The 21,541-nt window shown below is 33.1% G+C and overlaps 2 protein-coding genes across 4 annotated transcripts; one reads left to right on the forward strand and one right to left on the reverse strand.

The window, feature by feature from the left end:
- Positions 1 to 1,290: 1,290 nt before the first annotated feature.
- On the forward strand, positions 1,291 to 12,876 carry LOC129305325 (calmodulin-binding transcription activator 2-like). Of its 3 annotated transcripts, none has more exons than XM_054945384.1 (12): positions 1,291 to 1,470; positions 2,703 to 2,822; positions 3,529 to 3,644; positions 3,855 to 3,943; positions 4,290 to 4,332; positions 6,048 to 6,225; positions 7,152 to 7,471; positions 8,495 to 9,028; positions 9,428 to 10,146; positions 10,517 to 11,102; positions 11,793 to 12,113; positions 12,490 to 12,876. In XM_054945384.1, exons 1-12 carry the CDS (start codon positions 1,431 to 1,433, stop codon positions 12,601 to 12,603), a joined length of 3,180 nt encoding a protein of 1,059 aa, XP_054801359.1. In that variant the 5' UTR covers positions 1,291 to 1,430; the 3' UTR covers positions 12,604 to 12,876. The 3 variants fall into 3 exon arrangements, with proteins under 3 accessions (XP_054801359.1, XP_054801360.1, XP_054801361.1); XM_054945385.1 differs by having other exon boundaries at positions 9,455 to 10,146; XM_054945386.1 differs by lacking the exons at positions 1,291 to 1,470; positions 2,703 to 2,822 and having other exon boundaries at positions 3,587 to 3,644; positions 3,846 to 3,943.
- A 905-nt stretch (positions 12,877 to 13,781) lies between these two features.
- Positions 13,782 to 21,192, reverse strand: LOC129307474 (tobamovirus multiplication protein 1-like). The gene is made up of 9 exons (XM_054948454.1): positions 21,017 to 21,192; positions 17,732 to 17,824; positions 17,172 to 17,243; positions 17,001 to 17,073; positions 16,647 to 16,692; positions 15,980 to 16,043; positions 15,759 to 15,812; positions 15,592 to 15,669; positions 13,782 to 14,022 (listed from the first exon to the last, which is right to left on the reverse strand). The coding sequence occupies exons 1-9, from the start codon at positions 21,167 to 21,169 to the stop codon at positions 13,924 to 13,926; spliced, it is 732 nt and encodes a 243-aa protein (XP_054804429.1). The 5' UTR covers positions 21,170 to 21,192; the 3' UTR covers positions 13,782 to 13,923.
- Positions 21,193 to 21,541: the final 349 nt, after the last annotated feature.

Raw genomic sequence — 21,541 nt, forward strand, 5'->3', positions numbered from 1 at the left:
CTAATTATGGTCAATGTATTATATCTCAAAATTGTATAAATTTAATTTTAACAATCTACAGTTTATTAATTTTAATTAGGCAATTTACTTTGACCATCCCAATGAATAATGAAAGGAATTTCTCCTTTTTTCCCCCTCCTTAACATCTTTGGGAACTAATATAATTAAGAAATTTATTTAATTTTGGATTTTCGAACTAGTTAGAGTACAAGTACATAATTCTCTGAGAGAGCACCTAATATATATATATATATATATATATATTTTAACCTGATAAAGACGCTCAAATTTTGATGATAATTCTTTTTTTTTTTTTTTTGGTACAAATAATTCTTTCTCTTTACACTTAGTTAATGCTATTTTATTATTTTGATACGCAATATTTTTTGTTACTTGTATATATTAATATATATTATGAATTTAACGGAAGAGGTTTTAAATGTAAAATATGCTATTGTTTAAAATTAGAATCGGAATGTTCAAAAAGTTGAGAAATCAAGATCTAGACTAGATTCTCTTCAAATCATAAATATACAAATTCAAATAAGTTAATTTTTCTAATTAATCACAACGACATAAATTATTTAATTTATTTTGGTTGCTATTGGAGAAGGCAGAATAAAACAGCTAAGAGCCTTTTGTCTTATTTATTTATTTATCATATTTTGCTGAACTACTTGGAATTGTTGGAACTTGGGAAGGTGGGCTATTGTTTGACCACTTCCGTATCTTTGACCGAATGAAATTACTCCTATTTAACAAGAAAAATAAAGATTTTTATTTAACAATTATTTTAAAAATAATTTAAAAATTTAAAATTTATTACAAAAAATCCACATAAGAAATATAAAAATAAAATCTCATAAATTCATAATATTATTTTGAAGACCCATATTTTTTTTATCAAAGTTATTAAATTTCTATATTCAAATTACTATTTTTTGCTAATAGCAGCAATTAAAAATTTTAATTAAAAATATAACACTTAAACATAATTTTATGTTTTTATAATATTTTTTATATTTAGATTTTATATGCAGGAATTTAAAATGATTTTCATAATTTATTTCATTCCGTTTGATCGTGGGACTTTCACCGTAATTTTTTCCATTTTTTTAAGAGATTTGATTGATTGATGATCTCATGATCCGGATACAGGGACGGCTCACGGAAGCGCTAGACAACAAATGTCCAGAATTCACTGGTCTTAGACACTTTTTTTTTTTAAATAAAATTTAAATGCAAAAATCAATTTCCCTTTGATATATTTTTGTTCCATTTTCGAAGATTTCATTTCGAGTCCCGATTTTCCACTTTCGTACGTCACTTGAGATTTGATAAGCTGACTGGAAAAGAGGAAAAAGGGGAAAAGAGCCGAATCCATCGTATTCATCTCCTCCTCTGCGTTGATCTGTAATTCAGTTTTAGCCATGGCGGAGCGTGATTCTTTCGGGCTGGGTCCTCGATTAGGTCAGTTTATTTTCTCTGTTGTTTTTATTTTTTAATCACTTTAATAATCTTTACCCAGTTTTCGCTTTGATTACCCTTTTTTTATTTATGGGATTTTTCATTGCGGTGCTCTCCAATATTTCACATCTCGATCCTGGAATTATGTTTTCCTGATGAGTCGATGGGGGTGATTGCAAACGGTATCCTTTTGGGTTTGAAGCTCTTGGACGACAGTTTTGGCTTCTTTCAAAACCCTATTAGTTCAATTGATATACTCTGGAGGTGGAGAAGCTTCTTTAAATGCATTTAGATAACGTTATGGATTAGCTCAAATAAATTATAAAATAGATCACTGCGCTGAAGAAAGCGAATGTTGTAAAAGGAAAAAAAAAAAAATCTGGTAGATGCTAATTTGCATGTAGATTTAACCGTGCCAACAGAATGTTTGGCCTTTAAGAAGTCCAGTTACATTAAGCGAGCTTCCTGGATTAAGCAGCTGGTAGCTAATTTTTTTGAAAGCTCGGGCTAATGTATCTTGTCCCGCATCATTTACTGCTATACACTTAATGTCATGGGGGAATTAACCCTGGGCTTTGCTGACAGCAGTGGTAATGGAAGAATAGATTGACCAACAGAGATCAAAACCCTTGAGAGGCATGCTTTGTAATTTGGAGAGAAAGTAATTGCTAAACGCCGGTTCCTTTACAATGAGCGAAACTGAATCAAGGGCAAAGACAAAGTATGGGAAATTCTTTTTGTTGTCATTCTGACAAGGCAGGTCTTCGATAACTTCATAAGCTTGAAGGAAGGGTTTATTGGAATTACATTCACAAAATTATAATCAAGTCCTGATGGCTAATAGCCCATTGTTATTTTATGATTCAATGCTTTGGTGACATAAGGATTACCTGAAACTATGAATCTACAAAATAAAGTTATTAACATGCAATGGGGTGCAGATCACAAGGAACGGAGCGTATTATAGTTTTCACAATGATATAATGAAGTCAAGTAATGATGACAAGAGATGATTTGGCTGACCATAACTAGAACATTAGTTTTGTATTTAAATTTGAGCACGGATTTAATGAACAATAGGTTTTTATGTTTCTGATTAAAATTTTCCTTCCCCCAGCCTCCTTCATTATGTGTTATTTGTTTGTGTTCTAATCTGAAAACTCGTTGGATTTATCTTTGAATGTGATGATACAACAATCAAATATATGGCTAAATCTCAGGTTTCCAATTTGCAGATATTCAGCAATTACAATTTGAAGCCCAGCATCGTTGGCTGCGGCCTGCTGAAATTTGTGAAATTCTTCGTAATTATCAGATGTTTCATATCACATCAGAACCTCCAAACATGCCACCGAGTATGGTTTCTGCACCTGTTACTGATAAATTTATCATTACATTTAAAGTATGCAATTCTTGTTTAGTTGGGTTAAATTGTTTGGTACTGGACTCAAATCTAACTGAGATAGTTTTTCAAAGAATTAAAGGGTAGTGGCAGCCATATAGGTGTTGCCATTCATCAGAGGTTGGACACCGCTTTCTTGCCCTTCTTTTTTACAACCAAGCAAATATAATTATTTTTGATGCTATGCAGTATTTTAAATTTGCTAGTTGTGTGTTACTCAATTCCCACTCCTGTAAACTCTAGATATTCAATTTCAATGATTAGAAGCATTACAGGGGAACTTGGCCAAAAAGGGGGGAAAAATGGAAGCTAAAGTATACAGCATTACAGTATATCAAGTTGAGTAGTTCATATGATATTATTTTTAGCTTCTTGTTCTTCTGGCTGAAATCTTTCTTGCTGTTCGTGGGCAACCTTATTACACCTTTTTTAATTTTGGATAAACGAGAGACTTTAAGAGGGAACAATAGAATAACAGTAGACAAGTGATCCTCCCTGATTGTGAGGAAAACAAAAAGAAAAAGAAATAACCAAGATTCTTTAAATCAAAAGAGCTTATCAATCTCTTATAGATCCCCAAGGGACATCTTATAAGTCTACTCATTATTTATTCATGCTGTAATAGAGTTTGCTGCTTGACTTATAATTCACTATTGCAGGTGGTTCACTTTTTCTTTTTGATAGGAAGGTATTGAGATATTTTAGAAAGGATGGACATAATTGGAGAAAGAAAAAAGATGGAAAGACTGTGAAGGAAGCTCATGAAAAGTTGAAGGTAAGCTTTTGGTTTACCTATAACTTCGTCTGTGATTAATCTAGTCCTTTTAGGACAAGAATATATCTTCTAGGTGGCTGGGTGACTCTTTTTTTTTCTCCAGTGATTATGATTTTGCCGGAGAATAAGTCTTCTTTTTCGAGCAAAGAACAAGTCTTCATAATCTAAATAATTATATGCTAAAGTTTAACTTCCTTCAAGCAATATTAGGTGGGAAGTGTTGATGTACTACATTGCTACTATGCTCATGGAGAAGAAAATGAAAATTTCCAGAGGCGAAGCTATTGGTTGCTTGAACAGTGAGTCTGAACTACATTGCTGGCCAGAATTTTTTTTCATTATTTTCTGTTTTACAATTGATAGCAGATGGTTTGTCTGTTTTGACTTGGTAGCTGCCCTTAGACCTGATTAGTTGTTGGTGCAATAGTGCCCTTGTAGACTTGTAGTTTTATGTTATTTTGGTTCACCATGTAGATAATGATACACATGCTATTGGAGTTTCAAATTTTAGCAAATTTTGAAGTTTTCAGTATAAATTTACTGACAGGTCAATGTAAATTGAATATGCACCCTGTGAATGGGATCTGAATATCTTATTTGAAATTGATCAGAATATGGGTTTATGATCAATTTGTTTCACTACAGGGATATGATGCACATTGTTTTCGTCCACTACTTGGAAGTTAAGGTATTTCTTTAATTTTATTTGTTACTGTAGTCCTTTTTTATTATTGCCTGTGGTACAGTTTTTGTTAAATCTATTGTTTCAATGTAATTTTCACTCTTTGGGATATGTTAATTGTTAATAATGGGTTGCAGGGTTTGTCTTTGACTTGGTTGAAAGACTAGCTACTAATGTTTTTCTTAGATTTAAAAGCCGCAACTTACATGATTTATGCTGATCTTTTGCTAAACGATTCATGAGTAGTGTTGTAACTCAGCTTGGTTAAATTCACAGTCAAGTTGCTGAAGTTGCAAGTAGTGTTGCAGATTGAGTTTATGTAAATGTTGATGAAATTGTGGGACCTCTCTTCCTTTGGATGATGTCACTGAACATGAGCTTGCATTATTAGTAGTCTGTTTTATGGAAAGATTTATTTACTTTGTTGGTACCTGTAGTTTCTCCTTAGTTTCGAATTGGTCTCTGTATTTTAAAAGTTTGTAATGAGTTCTTATAATTTTCAAATTTTGTGATTGAGTCCTTATGAGTTGTGAGAATCTATCATAGATTCATTAACAAATGGTTGATTTAAGTCTTCGCCTATTTGGCAACTCTACTGGTTTTGACTAAATTGACTTCTCTTACTCCTTAATGACACTATCTAAGGCTACTACTGGTTTTGTCCTATCTCCCTCCCTCCCTGAAATGGACATGTGATTCACCGTTGCTGGTACAAGGGGTTTATAAAAGGGTCAATATTTTCTGCATCCTTGAAGTGGCTTGCACATAAATACTTTATTTATCTGTTTGATTAGTTAAATTGTTTTAGTCAACACAAATAATATACAATATGATCCTTATTTTAACACAAAAAGTAGAGAAGGATAATTTGTAATTTAAAAAATAACAAACGATAAGTGTAATTTTATAACTAAGAAAATAACTATGGATATTTTATTCATTATATTAATAGGCTGATAGGAAGGGAGGTAAATTCATTAAATTTCTAACTATGGATATTTTATTCATTATATTAATAGGTTGATGGGAAGGGAGGTAAATTCATTAAATTTCTCCCCTCCCCTCCCCTCCCCTCCAAATCTCTCCAATCAAATACTATGTTAAAGTCTAAATGTAAATATGGCTTAATAGAAAAGATGCGGAAGATCTGTTAGTCAGGCTTCATTAAAGCAAGATGAGTTCCCTAGTTGATCTAGTTTAAATTGTGATGGCTGATGGCATTGAATGGCATGAGCCAAATTGGTTTTTGGCACTTTATCTTCAATACTATCTTTCTGACTTGGAATGAAGGGTTAAATTTCCTACATTTTCTTACAAAACCTTTGACTATGATGCCTTATGCTAATCCAGCTTCTATGTTCTATCTTGGTTTTTGTGTAATAAATTATAGAAATTATTCTCTTCATCTTTAAGAAAGCTGAGAGGCCAAGCATAATGGCTTGGACATTTTAAATATATTACATGACATTTACTCTTGGGCTGATAAATTATGCCATTATCTTCCTATCATGAGACTTGTGATTTATGACTATAAAAGTTCTTTGAGTCCTTTATCTATCGCCATACTGTACAGTAGTTAAGAATCCCTTACGTAATGGAAATCAAGCAGAAAGCATGTAAAGATGGCTAATGTGGAGGTCCCTCCTTTAGAATTGTGGTCTTGACAGATTTGTATGTTCGATTAAAATATTAATAGATAATTTTGAGTTCCATTCTCTTAGGGTCATAAGACAAGTGTTGGAGGAAAACCAGATATTGATGAGGTTTCATCAGATTCTCAAAGAGGCAGCTCTGCATCATCTGGTTTTTCGAGAGATTATAATACTGTGCCTTCAAGAAGTACGGATGCCATGAGCCCAACGAGCACTTTGACATCCTTATGTGAAGATGCTGACTCTGGTAACTCTTATGTTTTTTTTTTTGGTTGTTTTTTTCTTATTCTTTTGTGACCTGACTTATGATGCACTGACATAGATGCAGGATATGCACTAATAAAACTTGAAAATACATAGGACCTTATAGAAAGTGGTTTGGAAATATTAAGTTTTAAGGTTGTGTCAAAATCTAATACTATGTTTATACAGTTGAAGACAACTAAACGACGGAATTTGATCTACTATATTATATAAGATTGGATCATTTGGAAAGCTACAATATCTTCTTGAAAATTTATCATACCCTAATTCTATTTTTAAGCTTTCCACTCAGTAAGGACGTGGAATTCCTGACTCTTTATTCCTAGTGAATTGATGGGAGATTTCTTACCTTTTTATTTTGTCAACTTTTGCTTCTATTGAGCCTTAATTTTGTACAGATTGTAAATAATCTTTCCCATAATTTTGCCCCCCTTGTTTGACTGGGCATCAATTAGTAAATCAGTCCTCCTTTAATGTGGTTCATCCCTATATAACTGTATCTACTGTCATGTATCAAAGTCAGAACAGTATACTGATTGTCTTTGGCTCTTTCCTTACCTTCTAGAGAGAGAGAGAGATGCAACGGGCATAATCTTATTCTTTTAAAGCCTTGCATTATAATAATATTAAATTTAAAGGATGTTGAACTATGCCATTCTAATATTCATATGCAGCTAAAAGATTATGGAAGGACTCTTAATAATCTTATCAAGATACAGGTCCTAGTCTCATTCTATTCTTTTGTTGGGCTTGTTTTCCTTTTCACTTTGTTCAGTACCCCCAGAAATCAATGCTGTTTTATGGGCTTTCCCCCTTAACATGATTATTGATGACTTGTGTTATTTAATCACTCATTCTATGGGCTATATTTGAGATTTAACATCTGACTACATTTGAGAATATTTCCAGGTGATCATGGACAGTCATTGATTTCTGGAGCAAACTATGTTTTACAAGTTCAGGGAGATAAACTTAGAGGCATTGATGCTAGCACTTCTTTCAATGATGGCAAAAAAGCAAATGGAACGGGATTACGGGACAATAGCTTTGAACAATGTACAAATGGATTATCTACTGATCCATCCCTTGCATCATTTCCTTCTATCCCATCCAATTCAATAGGAAACATTCTTGAACCAGAAAATACTGTTCCAGCTGACGTTTTAGCCATGAAAAGTGTCCTCATAGGGCCAGATGGGAGTTCTCAGTCCCTCCAATCAAAGTGGCAGGTACATGATGCTTATTTTTACCATATCTGCCAGTAGCATCGTCTGGGATTATTTATTGTTAAGGATTGAGAATTCATCCTTTAAAATTGTGGTATACCAGCTATACTAGGAATGCATACCTTCTAGTGCATAAAACGATAGTTGAATTGGATAGACTTCTCTTTTCTTTTCTTGTCAATAGGCTGCCGTGGAGTCATGATATCGGCCTTGCCATGATTTCCAGGTTGATTTCTCTTGTCAAAAGTTACAAGATTAGCTAGTGTTACTGTGACAACTATGCTAATCTGCTAAGTTAAAATGAAAAAAAAAAAAATGGATAGTCCCTTGCTTAATTGTACATGTGCTTACAAATTGAACCGTCTTATAAGCTGGGGGATATCTAAATTTCAAAATTACATGATTGGCATCTTGTTGCTACGTAGTTTCATTTGTCCTTGAAGATCAATATATAATTGTTGAATGTCATGGTGCTTGGTAGGTTTTGGCTTGGGTGATTCTCTTTGTTTTGTAGCTTTTTTTTTTTTGGAAAAGTGGAGGGATTGCTAGAGTGTGGTATCATATAGGAAGAAGGGAATTATGGGAGCTGGTGCTTGACATTTCAAGCATCTGAAATTTATAAGCATACAACGTATGTTCTTTCTGCAATATGAAATTCTCTCGGGGATTCTGTGAAGGTTGCAAGGTTGTGATTAGTTTCATATCAATACTTCACTAACATGTCATGGGCTTTGACCCAAAAAAATGTCAAGGGCCATTTCAATTCAACAGTTTTAGTGAAGGTTCATAAATATTTTTTTTTCATGCCCTGTTTTTAATGTGTCACTTTACATTGATGAACGTTTAGTAGTAAAATTTGTTGCTGGATTACTGGATCAGGTAGTGAATAGTGATTGCATAATTGTTAAGAATCTTGGCGAGGAGCAGCTATTTATTTGCTTGGTGTCTCATTTATCTTTTAACTGCAATGTCTGCAAGCTTCATATTTTAGTGTAATTCATTCTTCTATTTGAACTGTTGATCCAGATCCCTTTTGAAAGTAATCCAGGACAGATGTGCAAAGGACTTACAACCCAATCGCTGGGTTTGGAATATGGATATGATTTTAGCAATGGTTTGCTGGAACATGAAACACATAATCCAAGACCTGATGTTGCTTCTGGTTCAGTAACTTTAGACTGTCAGCCGAAAAGGGAGCCCTTGCTGGAAAACTTTCCAGAACAGTATAACGATACTGAATCTCAAATTTCAATGAAATACAATTCTGGGAATGAAGTTCCCGCTGAAGAAAGTATTAATTATGCCTTGACTATGAGGCGTTCCTTGTTAGATGGGGAGGAAAGCCTAAAGAAAGTAGACAGCTTCTCTCGATGGATTACTAAAGAACTTGTAGAGGTGGATGATCTTCGTATGCAGTCATCACCTGGCATTTCCTGGAGCGCTGATGAATGTGGGCATGTGATAGATGATTCCTCGTTGAGCCCCTCCCTCTCACAGGACCAGCTGTTTAGCATAAATGATTTTTCACCTAACTGGGCTTATGCTGAATTGGAAACAGAGGTACTCTGCTTAAATGATTATAAACAATTTTGGTGTCTTTTTTGGCCCATTATTTACTGTGTCTCGTTTCCTGTTTCCTTCCGTATTCTTGGAGTTGAAATTGAAATCGATACATTTATTTCATGGAGGATGAGTTGCAGTGAGTCTTTTGCTCCAGATATTACCTGCTGTTGTGCTGGTCACTTGTTTTTTTTTTTTTTTTGGGTTAGATTTAGTATGTGTTCTTTAAAATTAAAAGTATTATTTTATGATCTTTTATTTATTTATTTGTCCTGCTTTTTCATCCCTTTTTATTTTTATTTTTGGATTTTTACATTTTTCTGTATTTTTAACTATTCATTCAAGTTTTTCTTTGAATTTCTGGCGCAACATGATAAAAATGCTTCTGTGATTTGACAGACAACTTATACATCTAAAACCACGCAGGTTTTGATAATTGGAACCTTTTTGAAGAGTCAAACAGAGGTAGCGAATTGTAACTGGTCGTGTATGTTTGGGGAAGTTGAGGTCCCTGCTGAGGTTCTGGCCAGTGGAATTTTGTGCTGTCAGGCTCCGCCTCTCAAGGTTGGACGGGTTCCCTTCTATGTAACATGCTCCAATAGGTTGGCTTGTAGTGAAGTGCGGGAATTTGATTACACAGAGAGCTTCGCTGAAAATGTTGATGTTTCAGATTTCTACAACAGTTCAACTGAAATACAGCTTCATCTGAGACTAGAGAAGCTACTTTCTTCAAAATCATCGCACCCTTTGAATTACAGCTTTGACAATGATGAGGTGAAAAGAAACTTAATGTTTGAGCTCATTACGCTAAAGGATGAAGAGGCGTTTTCAGACAGGGAAGAGCTGATGTCGGAGAAAAATGCGTCCCAGCAAAAAGTGAAGGAGTTAATATTCTACATGCAAGTTAAAGAGAAGCTGTACTCTTGGCTGCTTCACAAAGTAATTGAAGATGGTAAAGGGCCAAATGTTTTAGATGAAGAGGGGCAAGGCGCGCTTCATTTAGCAGCTGCTCTTGGTTATGATTGGGCAATAATGTCAATCGTTACTGCTGGAGTAAATATCAATTTTCGGGATGTAAATGGATGGACAGCTCTGCACTGGGCTGCATCCTATGGCAGGTTGGTAATGTGGATTTTGTTGCAAATTTAGTTATTTCCTCTGACAGGAATCGAACTAAGAACTATGGTTTTTGCTTGGAAGTGAGACACATTTTTACCCAATTAAGATTTTACTCTATTTTCATGAAATTGAAATTTTAGTGCAGAGTTTACGTTGTTTTCCTGTGGAAGAAGTAAACTCGCTCACTGAAAGTCACCAAGTGATTGCTTTCTTCATTTCAAACCAGATGATGTTGGACATATAGGACATTCTTCATTTAGCATCAATTGAAAATAATTTTTATTCTTTATACTGAAATCTTTCTCGCATATGTTATGCTCAGCATAAAGCAAATTGGCTCCTTGTAATTTTTTACCCTCAATTGTGCAGGGAACGGACAGTCGCTGTACTTGTTGTTTCCATGGGTGCAAATGCTGGGGCATTGACAGATCCATGCCCAACGTTTCCCTCTGGTAGATCAGCAGCAGATCTTGCTTCTAGCAATGGGCACAAAGGAATCTCTGGTTTCCTTGCCGAGTCTTCATTAACCGGCCACCTTTCAACCCTCACAATGAATGATCAGAAGGAAGATGTTGGGCAAAGAGCTTCAGAAGTAGAAGTAGTACAGACAGTTTCAAAGCGAGCTGCAACACCAGGGTTTTGCGGTGATATGCCAGATGCTCTCTGCCTTAAGGATTCCCTTACCGCTGTCCGTAATGCTACACAGGCAGCTGATCGTATATACCAAGTGTTTAGAATGCAGTCGTTTCAGCGGAAACAGTTGACTCAGTTTGAAGATGATGAGTTTGGATTGTCAGATCAGCAAGCCCTGTCCCTTGTAGCTTCTAAGGCACGCAAGGCTGGGTATGGAGATGATTTAGCCCATACTGCTGCTGTACAAATACAGAAAAAGTTTCGTGGTTGGAAGAAAAGAAAAGAATTTCTAATAATTCGTCAAAGAATTGTTAAAATTCAGGTTAGTTGTTGTAAGTCTTAGATTTCTTTCTTAATATCCTTGAAGTTTTCGTTAGTTTTATCATAGTTGTTTTACTTTCCTTTAAATTGATTCCCATTTTCCCCCCCTCTGGGAATTATGGTCACAAAGCTGATGGTATTGTTGGGTTAATAATTTTAGCTGTGTAAAAGTTGAGAACCAAGGGTGGAAAAGCAATTATCCATTTTAGGTGAAACCTTCACATCTTTCTTTCCCCATCTCACAGCTTTCTTATATTTGGGATCACGTGTGGGTGGTATTATTGAGGATTCTCTCCACATTGTAGAAAAATCAAGTGTAAATTGTCTCAACCCTCAAGTAATGTATTTTCAATATCTTGAGTCTAAGTGTTTCCAGTTTGATTGCTGAAGCAGTAGCATTTACATTTGATAAGAAGAAATCTCATTTTAGAAAAGGGTGGAGGAGGGGGTAAACAACCCCCCCCCTTAAAAAAAGAAAAAAACATTGCTCTTATTTCCCCATGCATTTTTTGGAGTCTTGAGCCACATTGTCTATGGTTTGTGAAGAGTTTAGCTTATTATAAATGTAAATCATAATTTACCTATGGAAAGCAAGGAAAGATTGTTTGTTTTCTGGGAGAGTTTTATTCTCTGTTGTTGGCCATTGTACAATTGGTACATTCTTCTGATTCTTGTATTTCATGGTGCTCAGGCCCATGTGAGAGGTCACCAGGTAAGGAAGCAGCAGAAATCAGTCCTCTGGTCTGTAGGAATTTTGGAGAAGGTAATATTACGATGGAGACGAAAGGGCAGCGGTTTACGTGGCTTTCGACCGGATGCTAACAAAATCGCCAGCCAAGAAAATGTTGCCGTAAAAGAGGATGATTACGATTTTCTCAAGGAAGGAAGGAAACAAAGTGAAGAACGGTTCCAAAAGGCACTTTCGAGGGTGAAGTCTATGGTTCAGTATCCAGAAGCACGAGCTCAGTACCGGCGTCTCCTAAATGTTGTCGAGGACTTCCGGCGAACCAAGGTATTACTCTCTAACATCCAGCATATGTCTGAAGCCTAAAATCATTAATATTTTTGCAAAATTGTTTTTCCTAATAAAATTTGATTGTTAATAAAGCATAATAACATCGTGCTGCTATTTGTTGTTGTTGTTGTTGATCTCTGAGAGGCATCCATGCAGGCATTTCTCTCTGATTCATGGGATTGAATTGTATTCTTGGCTTTCCTTTTGGTGCTTCAGCGCATGGTTTTTTTAAATTTTTCCAAGGGAACTACTTTATCTTATGTGCAAATAGAATGGACAACTGGATTACTACTAGGTTTCATAGGGTCTTCTGTTTTGAGCCTTTTAATTCTTATTTTGACATAAGTCTCCTGCTATTGTAAAAATCTGACAGGCAAGCGATATGGATGTGATCAATTCAGAAGAGACAGTGGATGGTGTAGAGGACCTTATTGATATTAACATGCTCTTAGATGATGACAATTTCATACCTATAGCATTTGATTGATTCTTTGTGGTGGCTACTCTGATCCTCTCCACTGTAAATAGATGCCAGAACTGCCATTATCTGGCATTCAGGAAGTCCTAGCAGATGCTGTATATATATATTTATATATACACATATATGATCAAATTTATATTGTTCACAGGAAGGCTATGGTTAGATTGTCAAATATATGTTCAGGTTTTGGAAGTAGTCCAAATATTGCAGTCTTCTATTGAGATGTAATATGACCTCATGGATCCTCATTTCATATGGTAGGATTATTTCTATTTAAAACTGTTCAAAGGATAACAACATAAACATATAATTGCAGTTTGTAAAGAAAACTGACTCTGTGAGAGCATTTCAGGACTAACAATATATGCAATCCTTATCTTAAGTGATTTTGTTCATCACAACTTGTCTGTTCAGCCATAGCCTCCTGAATCTTCTGAAACTAAAATTCTCATCTTTCATAGCCTGTTTATGGCTTGTGGGATGATTCAGGCTGAGATGCAAGGGGACTTAGATTTGGTTTTAAACCAAATCCATAACCATTCTTTAGATGTATAAATTTTATGAATTTGTATTTGATTCAAATTCAAGCAAATTTTTATTACAATTTTTTAGAATTTTAAAATCTAAATCTAAATTATCTTAAATCCCAACCATCTTTTAATACTATCCAACAGCCAAGTCACACAAATAGTACGACTTATTCACGCAAACAGTAGAACTTATCCTTGCCAATGTAGATGTAGATTTTTATTCTATTCAAGTAGAGAATTTTAAATATATAAATTTTTACTGCAAAATTTTAAATTTTAAATTGAAATCTAAATTCATTTATCCAAACACCATCACTATCTTAAGCATTAGTGGATTGTTGAGAAATTATCTGACAAGGTTAGAGTACTTTATTATTCAATTAAAGAAAAAAAAAAAGGTACAAACGGCTTGAAATTCCTGCGCAACCCACTTGTAGAGAATACCGTATCTAGAAATATGGAACTGATGTTCTTTTTTTTTTTCTTTGTTTCTTTTTTGGCCCCCCACCCCTTTTGATAAGAATCTGTCTGCTCAATTGAACTGTGTGTGCGCGCGCGCGCGCGCTAACAAGATCTTAAACCTAATGCACCACACCAAACAAGACAGACTGTTCATGTCCTGTCTAGCCAATAGTAGTTTTCACACGCGCGAGATTATTTGTTTGGGTTTTTCCCCCATTCTCTCTTTTTATTATGTAATATGATCTGCAGAATTTACACAGGAAGCTACTCAAAAGGAAATAGGAAATTAGTAACTCTGTAGACAACAAGTGGTAGAAAAGAAGAGATTTGATTTTCATCTGATAGGTTGGTAGTGGTAGTGATCTGTTACTTGTCGAGATGGCACTTTCCGCAGAATGAAGAGCACCAAACCAGATGGAATAATCTCCACCAACTGCATCCTCAATGACCCAGAAATAAGTTATTTTAAAAAAATAATTCAAACTCATCATAATCATCTTTTAGAAAATGATTATTAATAAACCTATCCTCAGTCAACAGCCACCACTCAATGTTCACACAAGCATTCACATCTTCCTTAATAAATTAAAATTTTAAGCAATTTGTCTTATTAAAAATTATTAATCCATGACAACAATGAAAAAATGTCAACTTTTAAGGCACTTGCATTTATTGTATTTTCACATTTTTTTATGATTCATAATTATACTTGACTTTATTCAATTACAGCTTGTTGGCACATAGCTAAAGAATTGCTTCTAGACTTTTCAAAGTTGAGGGCGGCATTCTACATTTTAAACTTCATGTATTAATTTTATAATCATGCTTTTGTTTATGTTGGTAAATTGTAGAGTTTCTGATTTTTCCCCCTTACTGTATTATGTTCTCGAGTTCTTTCTCATGAGTAAACCTAATCATATTCTAACACAACAAAGGTTGCCTAATTGTTTTAGAAGAGCAACTTGCATGTACAGTCACTTTATGAAGGAAGAAATGACAGCTAAAAAAACATGAGATCCCCTACACGAGCACCTTCACATAATAGAATATAGGAAAAACATAACTCCGGATCCCTACATTTTACTTAAGTCTTGCTATACGTCCATGCACTTTTTTCAATATTTTATGTCTCAACACTTCTATTTTTTGATATTTTAAGTCTCTTTATGAGTGATATTATAGGGATTTAGAACACTGAAAAATAAAAGTGTAGAAACCTAGAACATTGCAAAAAAAAAAAAAAAACACGGACCTATAGCAAAAGTCGAGTAAAGTGCATGAATTTAAAGTTATATTTTTCCTAGAATATATAAGCATTCCAAGTGCAACATGGAGAGAAAAGATATTAACATGTGTACTACCTCTAGTCTACAATATTAGACATTGATAACTGCTTCATGGTTACTGAAATCGCAAGTTGAAGCCTTAGTCTTTTAAGAAAATTGTATATTTTTTCAATTATAACCTCATTTAAGGGCATTAATAATGATAGTTGAAATTCCAATAGACTCATTTTTGAAAAATGAATAATAAATGAAGGGTATAATTAGAAAAAAAATTATAAGAACTACCAAATTTTCTATATTTTTGACTAAACAACACGTTTAGAAAATGCCTTTATGATATAAACCAGAGGGAGTAAAAATGAAATATAGACCTCATATATCATCACATTCATTTCTCACTCTTCTTGTAAATGTATGTCTATGAATGAATAGTGGCTAAGATCTTTGCAATAACTACTCTTTTTTTTTTAAATTGATTTTTATTTTTTTGATTTGATTTGCAATAATTTCTCTGCATCCCCTCTGCAGCCCTTCACAAATAATACTATATATATAATGCAAGTGCCCATTTTGGTTGTGGCCCAAATCTGTGATGGGACGTAAAAAAGGATGTTGAAAAGGTGTAGTAGGGGTTTTGAGCTCATATGAATGTATGAATATAACCATAGGAAGATGGAAGAAGAGTATTTAAGATAACGTTGAAAGTTGAAACTTACCATGTAATAAACAAGGTTAAGAATGGGACGTTCCAAGACATTGAGATCTTTATCCTTGTCAAATGCAGAGAATGCAAGCTACAATTTTGAAGTGTGAAAAAGATGTTATTTGTAAGAAACACAAACTTCATATTAGGTAAAGTAATTCCTACTTGAACAAAACTCACCATAACACATCTTATCAGAAAACAAGCGCAGCAAATACATGTCACTGAGCCAACCTACCAAGGGGAAGAAAAGTCAAGCTCAAGCATGATGAAAGTCTAGGGGAAAAAATGTGTTTCACTTCTGGCACTTTCAGCACAATTTGAAATTAATTAAGAGAGATATCACTACTTTCTTCAAGAATTTTAAAAAAAATCAATGTAACTTGCATATTGATATGAACCTCGTAAAGCTTATTTATACGGCCTCTGGATTCGAAAGGGAAGCGCAGCAACAGGATAAACAACCTACATCAACATTAGGGTTCAATGACATAGAGCAATAGAACTTTGGCTAGCTTGGATCCAACAATGACAGAAAAAGAGATAAGTGGTGAGTCTCTCACTGGAAGGCAAATAGGATCCTCTAAAACGACTTAAGTTTACTTCTATGGAATGCATGACGATAAAAGAAGCGAATTCCACATATCTTTCTCCCTTTACTTCAAAGATATTTCACTTTAACGGATCTAGATTGAAGTTGCTTGTGCAACTTATCCTTATCTCTGTTCTCTCCTTACTGCACCTACCATGGTGGGGAAGAAGATCTAGGGCCTGCTTGCTAAAGCTTTAAAAAAAAAAAAAGTGATTTTGATAAGTGAAACACGAAGCAATTGTTGCTTGGATTAGTTTATTTTGATAAGTTCCTTGGATTAGATTTTTAAAATACTCGCTTTCTTAAAAAGCTAATCCAAGTAGCTCATCAAGATAAGCTGAAAACATATTTTTTTAACTACCAAGTCCAAGTGATGGTTGTTCAATGTTTATCATATCAAAATCACTTTGTTCTCAAGCTTAAACAAACAGGTCCTTAGAATTTGCGTTTTGTTAGGTGGCTGTTGTGGGTCTTACCTCCCTCCATATATCAAGAATCCCAGAGCAGCACAGAAAGAAATAACTGCAAAAGGACATTGGAACAAGATTCAGCATGTTGGACAACTATAAAGTAAATTTTTCAAAAATTAGGAACTCGTTGACTTTTCTTTTTTCATTCTAGCATTGTTTCAGATCATTTTCCGATGATATTAAACCTACTAGACAAGTATATCTTTTGAAGTTTCAAAAACGTATGAACCATTTGGATATATAAATCCATTATACTAGAGTTTCAGTCATTCTAGGACAAAATTCATCATACTAGACAGTTATAGGTCAGAAGTTTCTTTGAAATATTAAAATCATAATTGACAGTGATAAGTAATTAACCTGCCAGGAAGAGTTTAGCAGATTCTGCTCCAGCTGTAGTTTTGCTTATGCTCATATAAATCCAGAGGCAGATCTATACCATTCGATTTCAAAAGGGGAAAAAACAATAATTTAATAATAAAGATGATTAACATGATTAACAAAGGAAGCCATATTTATGTGCCTGCTTGCCTGTATGAAGTATACAATTCCATTGATGATATAATAGGCTGGCCTAAGTTTATCTGATGGTAAACTTCTTGCCTGAAAAAAATTTTAAACTCATGAACCAAATAAAACATAGTGAAAATGACCTATACTGGAATATTGAATAGTTAGCAGAAGTTGTTGATCATTAAGTTGGTTATACCCTAAGCCCATATAAAGGCCTACAGGTTAGGTGTTGAACAGGGAGGTTGAATCCTGGTCTCATGTGTTACGCCTCAAAGAGTTTTGGAGTTAGCTGTGTAATCCTTTAAAGAATGATTTTTCCATTAAGGAAACAGATGCCATAGTTCCACCTTGATTCTACCACTGTTGCATTTTCACCGATCGCAAGAATTAGCTATTGCTACTTTACTTATTTCTACATCACTCCATATATAGTCGTGAAAATTAGCTTTGTGGACTAGTGATAGTAATTTTCTATGATCACGGTCATAAATAAAGTTTGTACATTTTATTCAACCTATTCAGTTTTTGTATGAGTTAACAACTTTCATTGTAATCCTCCTAGAAGATAGTAGATGTACCTGGTTATATATCTCAGCCCAGAACAGCACAAGTAATATAAAAGTGGAGAAGAACAGAAGCCCAGGAATATCCATCAACACTTGCTCTAATGCCTATAGCATGATTGATTGTATTGAAAAATCAAAACATGATCTCATCATAAATTATTCAGTAGTACTTTAGCAAAAAGAAATGAATCTTTGTTAAGAGATATTTTGGAAAGCAGCCTCAGTAGGTTGAGGCAAATACATACATCTTCTGTTCAGTATAATAAGGCATTTTTTTCCTAAAGTATCATATTAAAAAATATAAGACATTTTAAATTTTTTAAGATGTAATTAATATAGTTTTTTTTAAATATCCTTAATTCAGGGTGTAAATAATACTATTTTCTAATTGAAACAATCTATTAAATAAGAATAAACAAAAAAAGAATGTGTAAAACTTATAGGGGTGTAAATTAATTAAAAGTGTATTATAATTTTGATAGAAGGGAGTAAGTTTTTCTTTTATGTATTGTTAGAATACTTGTGAGTGATAGTTGGTTAAAAAAAAAAAGAATACTTGTGATTTATAGATTAAAAGGATATTAAGATCAATTAGGTTTAGGTATGTACTAAGTGAACTGTCAGTTGTACTTAAATTTACAGCAATAGATAGACATAAAAACTACAAAGTGTCTAACTAAAGAAGTTAGTAAACCTCATTCAGATTTAAACTAAAGTATACTTTTGAGTTTCTAATTATATATAAGGTTTTAATTTTACCCTTAAATTTTATCAAGTATATTTTTAGTTCTTTAAACCTAACACCATCAGTTTTAAATGATTATTTTTATGTCAATCATTATTATTTAAAAAAAATTAAACTTAATAAATCAACATTTGAAAATGTTTTGTTAATATTTAAAAGTTCAATGTAAATTTTTTTGTGATGAAACTAATAGTATTAGAATTAAAAACTAAAAATATACTTTATAAAATTAAATGACTAAAATGAAATATTATATAAAATGAAAGAATTAAAAGTATATTTTAATCTTTAGATTTATTATATTGTTTGATCATATTTATGCATGTATGCACTGGGTATCTTTTGATCCCAAAAAGTGGTTAAATTCCAAACGTGAAAATTTCTTGATGATTGTACCCATCAATTTAACATTTGAACCTTATTGAAATATATAGACAAAAGAATTAAAAGAACAAAAACAAAGTTATAGAAAGACACATAAATCATGTGATGAAAGTTGAAAGAATTAAAAAAAAAAGTTTAGCCACACTTTTATTGTTTATGAATAATGCAACTCCGTATAAACTGTATATTTTATATAGATAAAAGCAGATAATATCTTCATTATTTGAGATATACACAACTCATAAATGTTATGACTTTCATATTTTTCATGACAAAACATATTCCATAAAAAAAATTCAGGAGTTTGAAAAATTAATTATTGTCTATGAATAATGGGACTCTGCATAAACTCTATATTTTATATGGATAAAAGCAAATAATTTCTGCATTGTTTAAGATATATACAACTCATAAATGTTATGACTTTCATATTTGTTATGACAAAACATATTACTTAAAAAAAATTCAGGAGTTCGAAATTTTTTTCCCCTCATATCAAACACCATTAGAACGCTAAGTATTCGAGAATAGGAATATACATACCATAGGTCTAATGGAAAACACAATTCTGTGAAGACCAAACAGGACAGCTCTTACTGCAAAAGCAATATATAATTTTTCAAATTAGTAAAGCTAAATAAACATAAATTAGCATATATATATATATATATATAGCTGTTATTGTCTAATGATTTGGTCTAAAAATTGTCGAGTCCACATATTTCAACTTAATTTGTCAAAAATGAGGGGTTGTGTTAAGCAATTTTTGAAAATATCAAATGCATACAAGTACTTCTCACAATTATTGGGTCACTTATAAAAGGACTATTATGTAATGAATATTTTATATCTTTAGCGACTAAAATTATAAACTCACTAGCTTTTGTGGACTAAAGTTGAACATATGTAACAGTTTTGAAACAAAATAATAAATTTACCCTCTTTATAGAGGTTTTATAATTCTTACTTGCACTGACAAGAAAAGTCATCAAATGAAAAACTTTTTGTGTTGTCAATCCATATTCATGTATCCTTAATTGAATCCGCGCCAATTGAACCTAGTAGCAAATATATCAAACATAGGATAAGTCATAACTAGTACCCGTCATCTCAAAATAATGTATAAGAAAATGTGTCTAGTTTTAAATAAATGCCTCCAAGAATAAAACAAATAGCTACAAAGGCCAGAATTTTTTGAGGAAACATTGCATTTAAGGATTTAAATTTAACAAAAAATTGTGTTCAAGGGTTCTAGAAACTGAAATTCAAAATTAAAAGTTTTGGGAACCTGCTATATGATTTTAAAAAAGTTAAACTAATGATTTTAAGTGATTTTGATAATAACTTTCCTAACATTGAGGGATCATTTTCTCAAAATTTTATAGCAAACTCTTAAAATCTATTAATAGAGTTTGGTCAGTGAAAATAATTTCAATCTTTGCTTTAATTAATTTTTTAGGTAATCTATTTGTTCAATTCCTAAATTCTACGTAAATTCACAAGAAAATAAACTCTCTAGTTTGGATTATTTATTTATCTTTTTAGGCGTAATTATTATTATTTTTTTGCTTGTACACATGTATCCTTCAATTAGGTTTACTGCATGATAATGTTCTAAATAACTTCTCAAACTATTGTCTAAACTTTTGCATTACTATAAATTTAAATTTAAATTTCTAATAAAATGAAATGACATGCAAAGTATATTTTCGTTAAAAAATTAGCTTTCTTGGCATAAATTTTTTTTTGACCAAATTCTTGGCAGAAAATTAAAAAAAATAGATTAAATCTATTATCTGGCAAATTCACTTGTACAATGGAAGCTTGTGATATCTGATAATTGCAAGACAAAATGTTATAAATGCCCAATTTCAAAAATCTCAAACTTTAATTGTAACTCCAACATGATAAATAAATAATTTCCAGCATAAATTCTCTATGATTCCCAGATTACTGGTTAAACTTTCAATAGTGATTGGTATAATAATTCGGATTTCTGAAAGTTCAAGAGAAGAGAGAAAGCCAAACAATGCCGATGAGAAAGTGAAACCTATGATCCATGGCACAATATGTTGTTCAGTTTTTTCGAATGCTCAGCTTGAAAGAAACTTTCCAGGAAAGTCGACGGAGAAAACCACGATTTTCCCGAGAAAACGAAAGAAAATTACCAGAGCGGCGACAGAGACCAAGGCATCAGAAGCACATAAAACGTAGTAAATCGGACTCTGGCGTTGATGTGAAGAACAATGAATCTCATTCCACCACCACTCAAATGCTCCTTCTTCTGCAGAAAAAGCAAAGCTCTTCGTTCTCAGCATCATTCTCACCTGAGCTTCAAGCCTTCAAAGAGAAATAGCGAAGATGAAGAAGAAGAGGTGACTCACAGGAACAAATTTGCCGAATGTGAAGACACGTGGCGACATATGGCCACGTACAAGTGGAAGGTAGGAAGTACACGTGTGGCACAAAAAAGCTATGTGAAATAAAATAGACATTTTGTTATTAATAAATATATTTTCAATGTTATTTGTGGAACCTTTGTTATTTATTTCACAAAAGGGTAATTCCATATTTTCCCAAAAAACTTAATTGCAAGAGAGGTCTTTAGATTGCATAATTATTTTCAGATTCTATTAGCGCTTTCATGCAAATATTTTTGTTTTGGGGGCCCAAAATGCAATTCTTTCTCATTT

Source organism: Prosopis cineraria, unplaced genomic scaffold, assembly GCF_029017545.1.
Source record: "Prosopis cineraria cultivar Desert tree isolate PC_DT_omini unplaced genomic scaffold, ASM2901754v1 PC3, whole genome shotgun sequence".
Taxonomy (NCBI): domain Eukaryota; kingdom Viridiplantae; phylum Streptophyta; class Magnoliopsida; order Fabales; family Fabaceae; genus Prosopis; species Prosopis cineraria.

Coding starts and splice junctions, on each gene's coding strand:
- LOC129305325 (XM_054945384.1), top strand. CDS start 1,431: ATGGCGGAGCGTGATTCTTTCGGGCTGGGTCCTCGATTAG. Junction 3,645..3,854: donor AAGCTCATGAAAAGTTGAAG/GTAAGCTTTTGG, acceptor AAGCAATATTAG/GTGGGAAGTGTTGATGTACT. Junction 10,147..10,516: donor TGGGCTGCATCCTATGGCAG/GTTGGTAATGTG, acceptor TCAATTGTGCAG/GGAACGGACAGTCGCTGTAC.
- LOC129307474 (XM_054948454.1), bottom strand. CDS start 21,169: ATGATGCTGAGAACGAAGAGCTTTGCTTTTTCTGCAGAAGAAGGAGCA. Junction 17,074..17,171: donor GAATTGTATACTTCATACAG/GCAAGCAGGCAC, acceptor CGAATGGTATAG/ATCTGCCTCTGGATTTATAT. Junction 15,813..15,979: donor GTATAAATAAGCTTTACGAG/GTTCATATCAAT, acceptor TCCCCTTGGTAG/GTTGGCTCAGTGACATGTAT.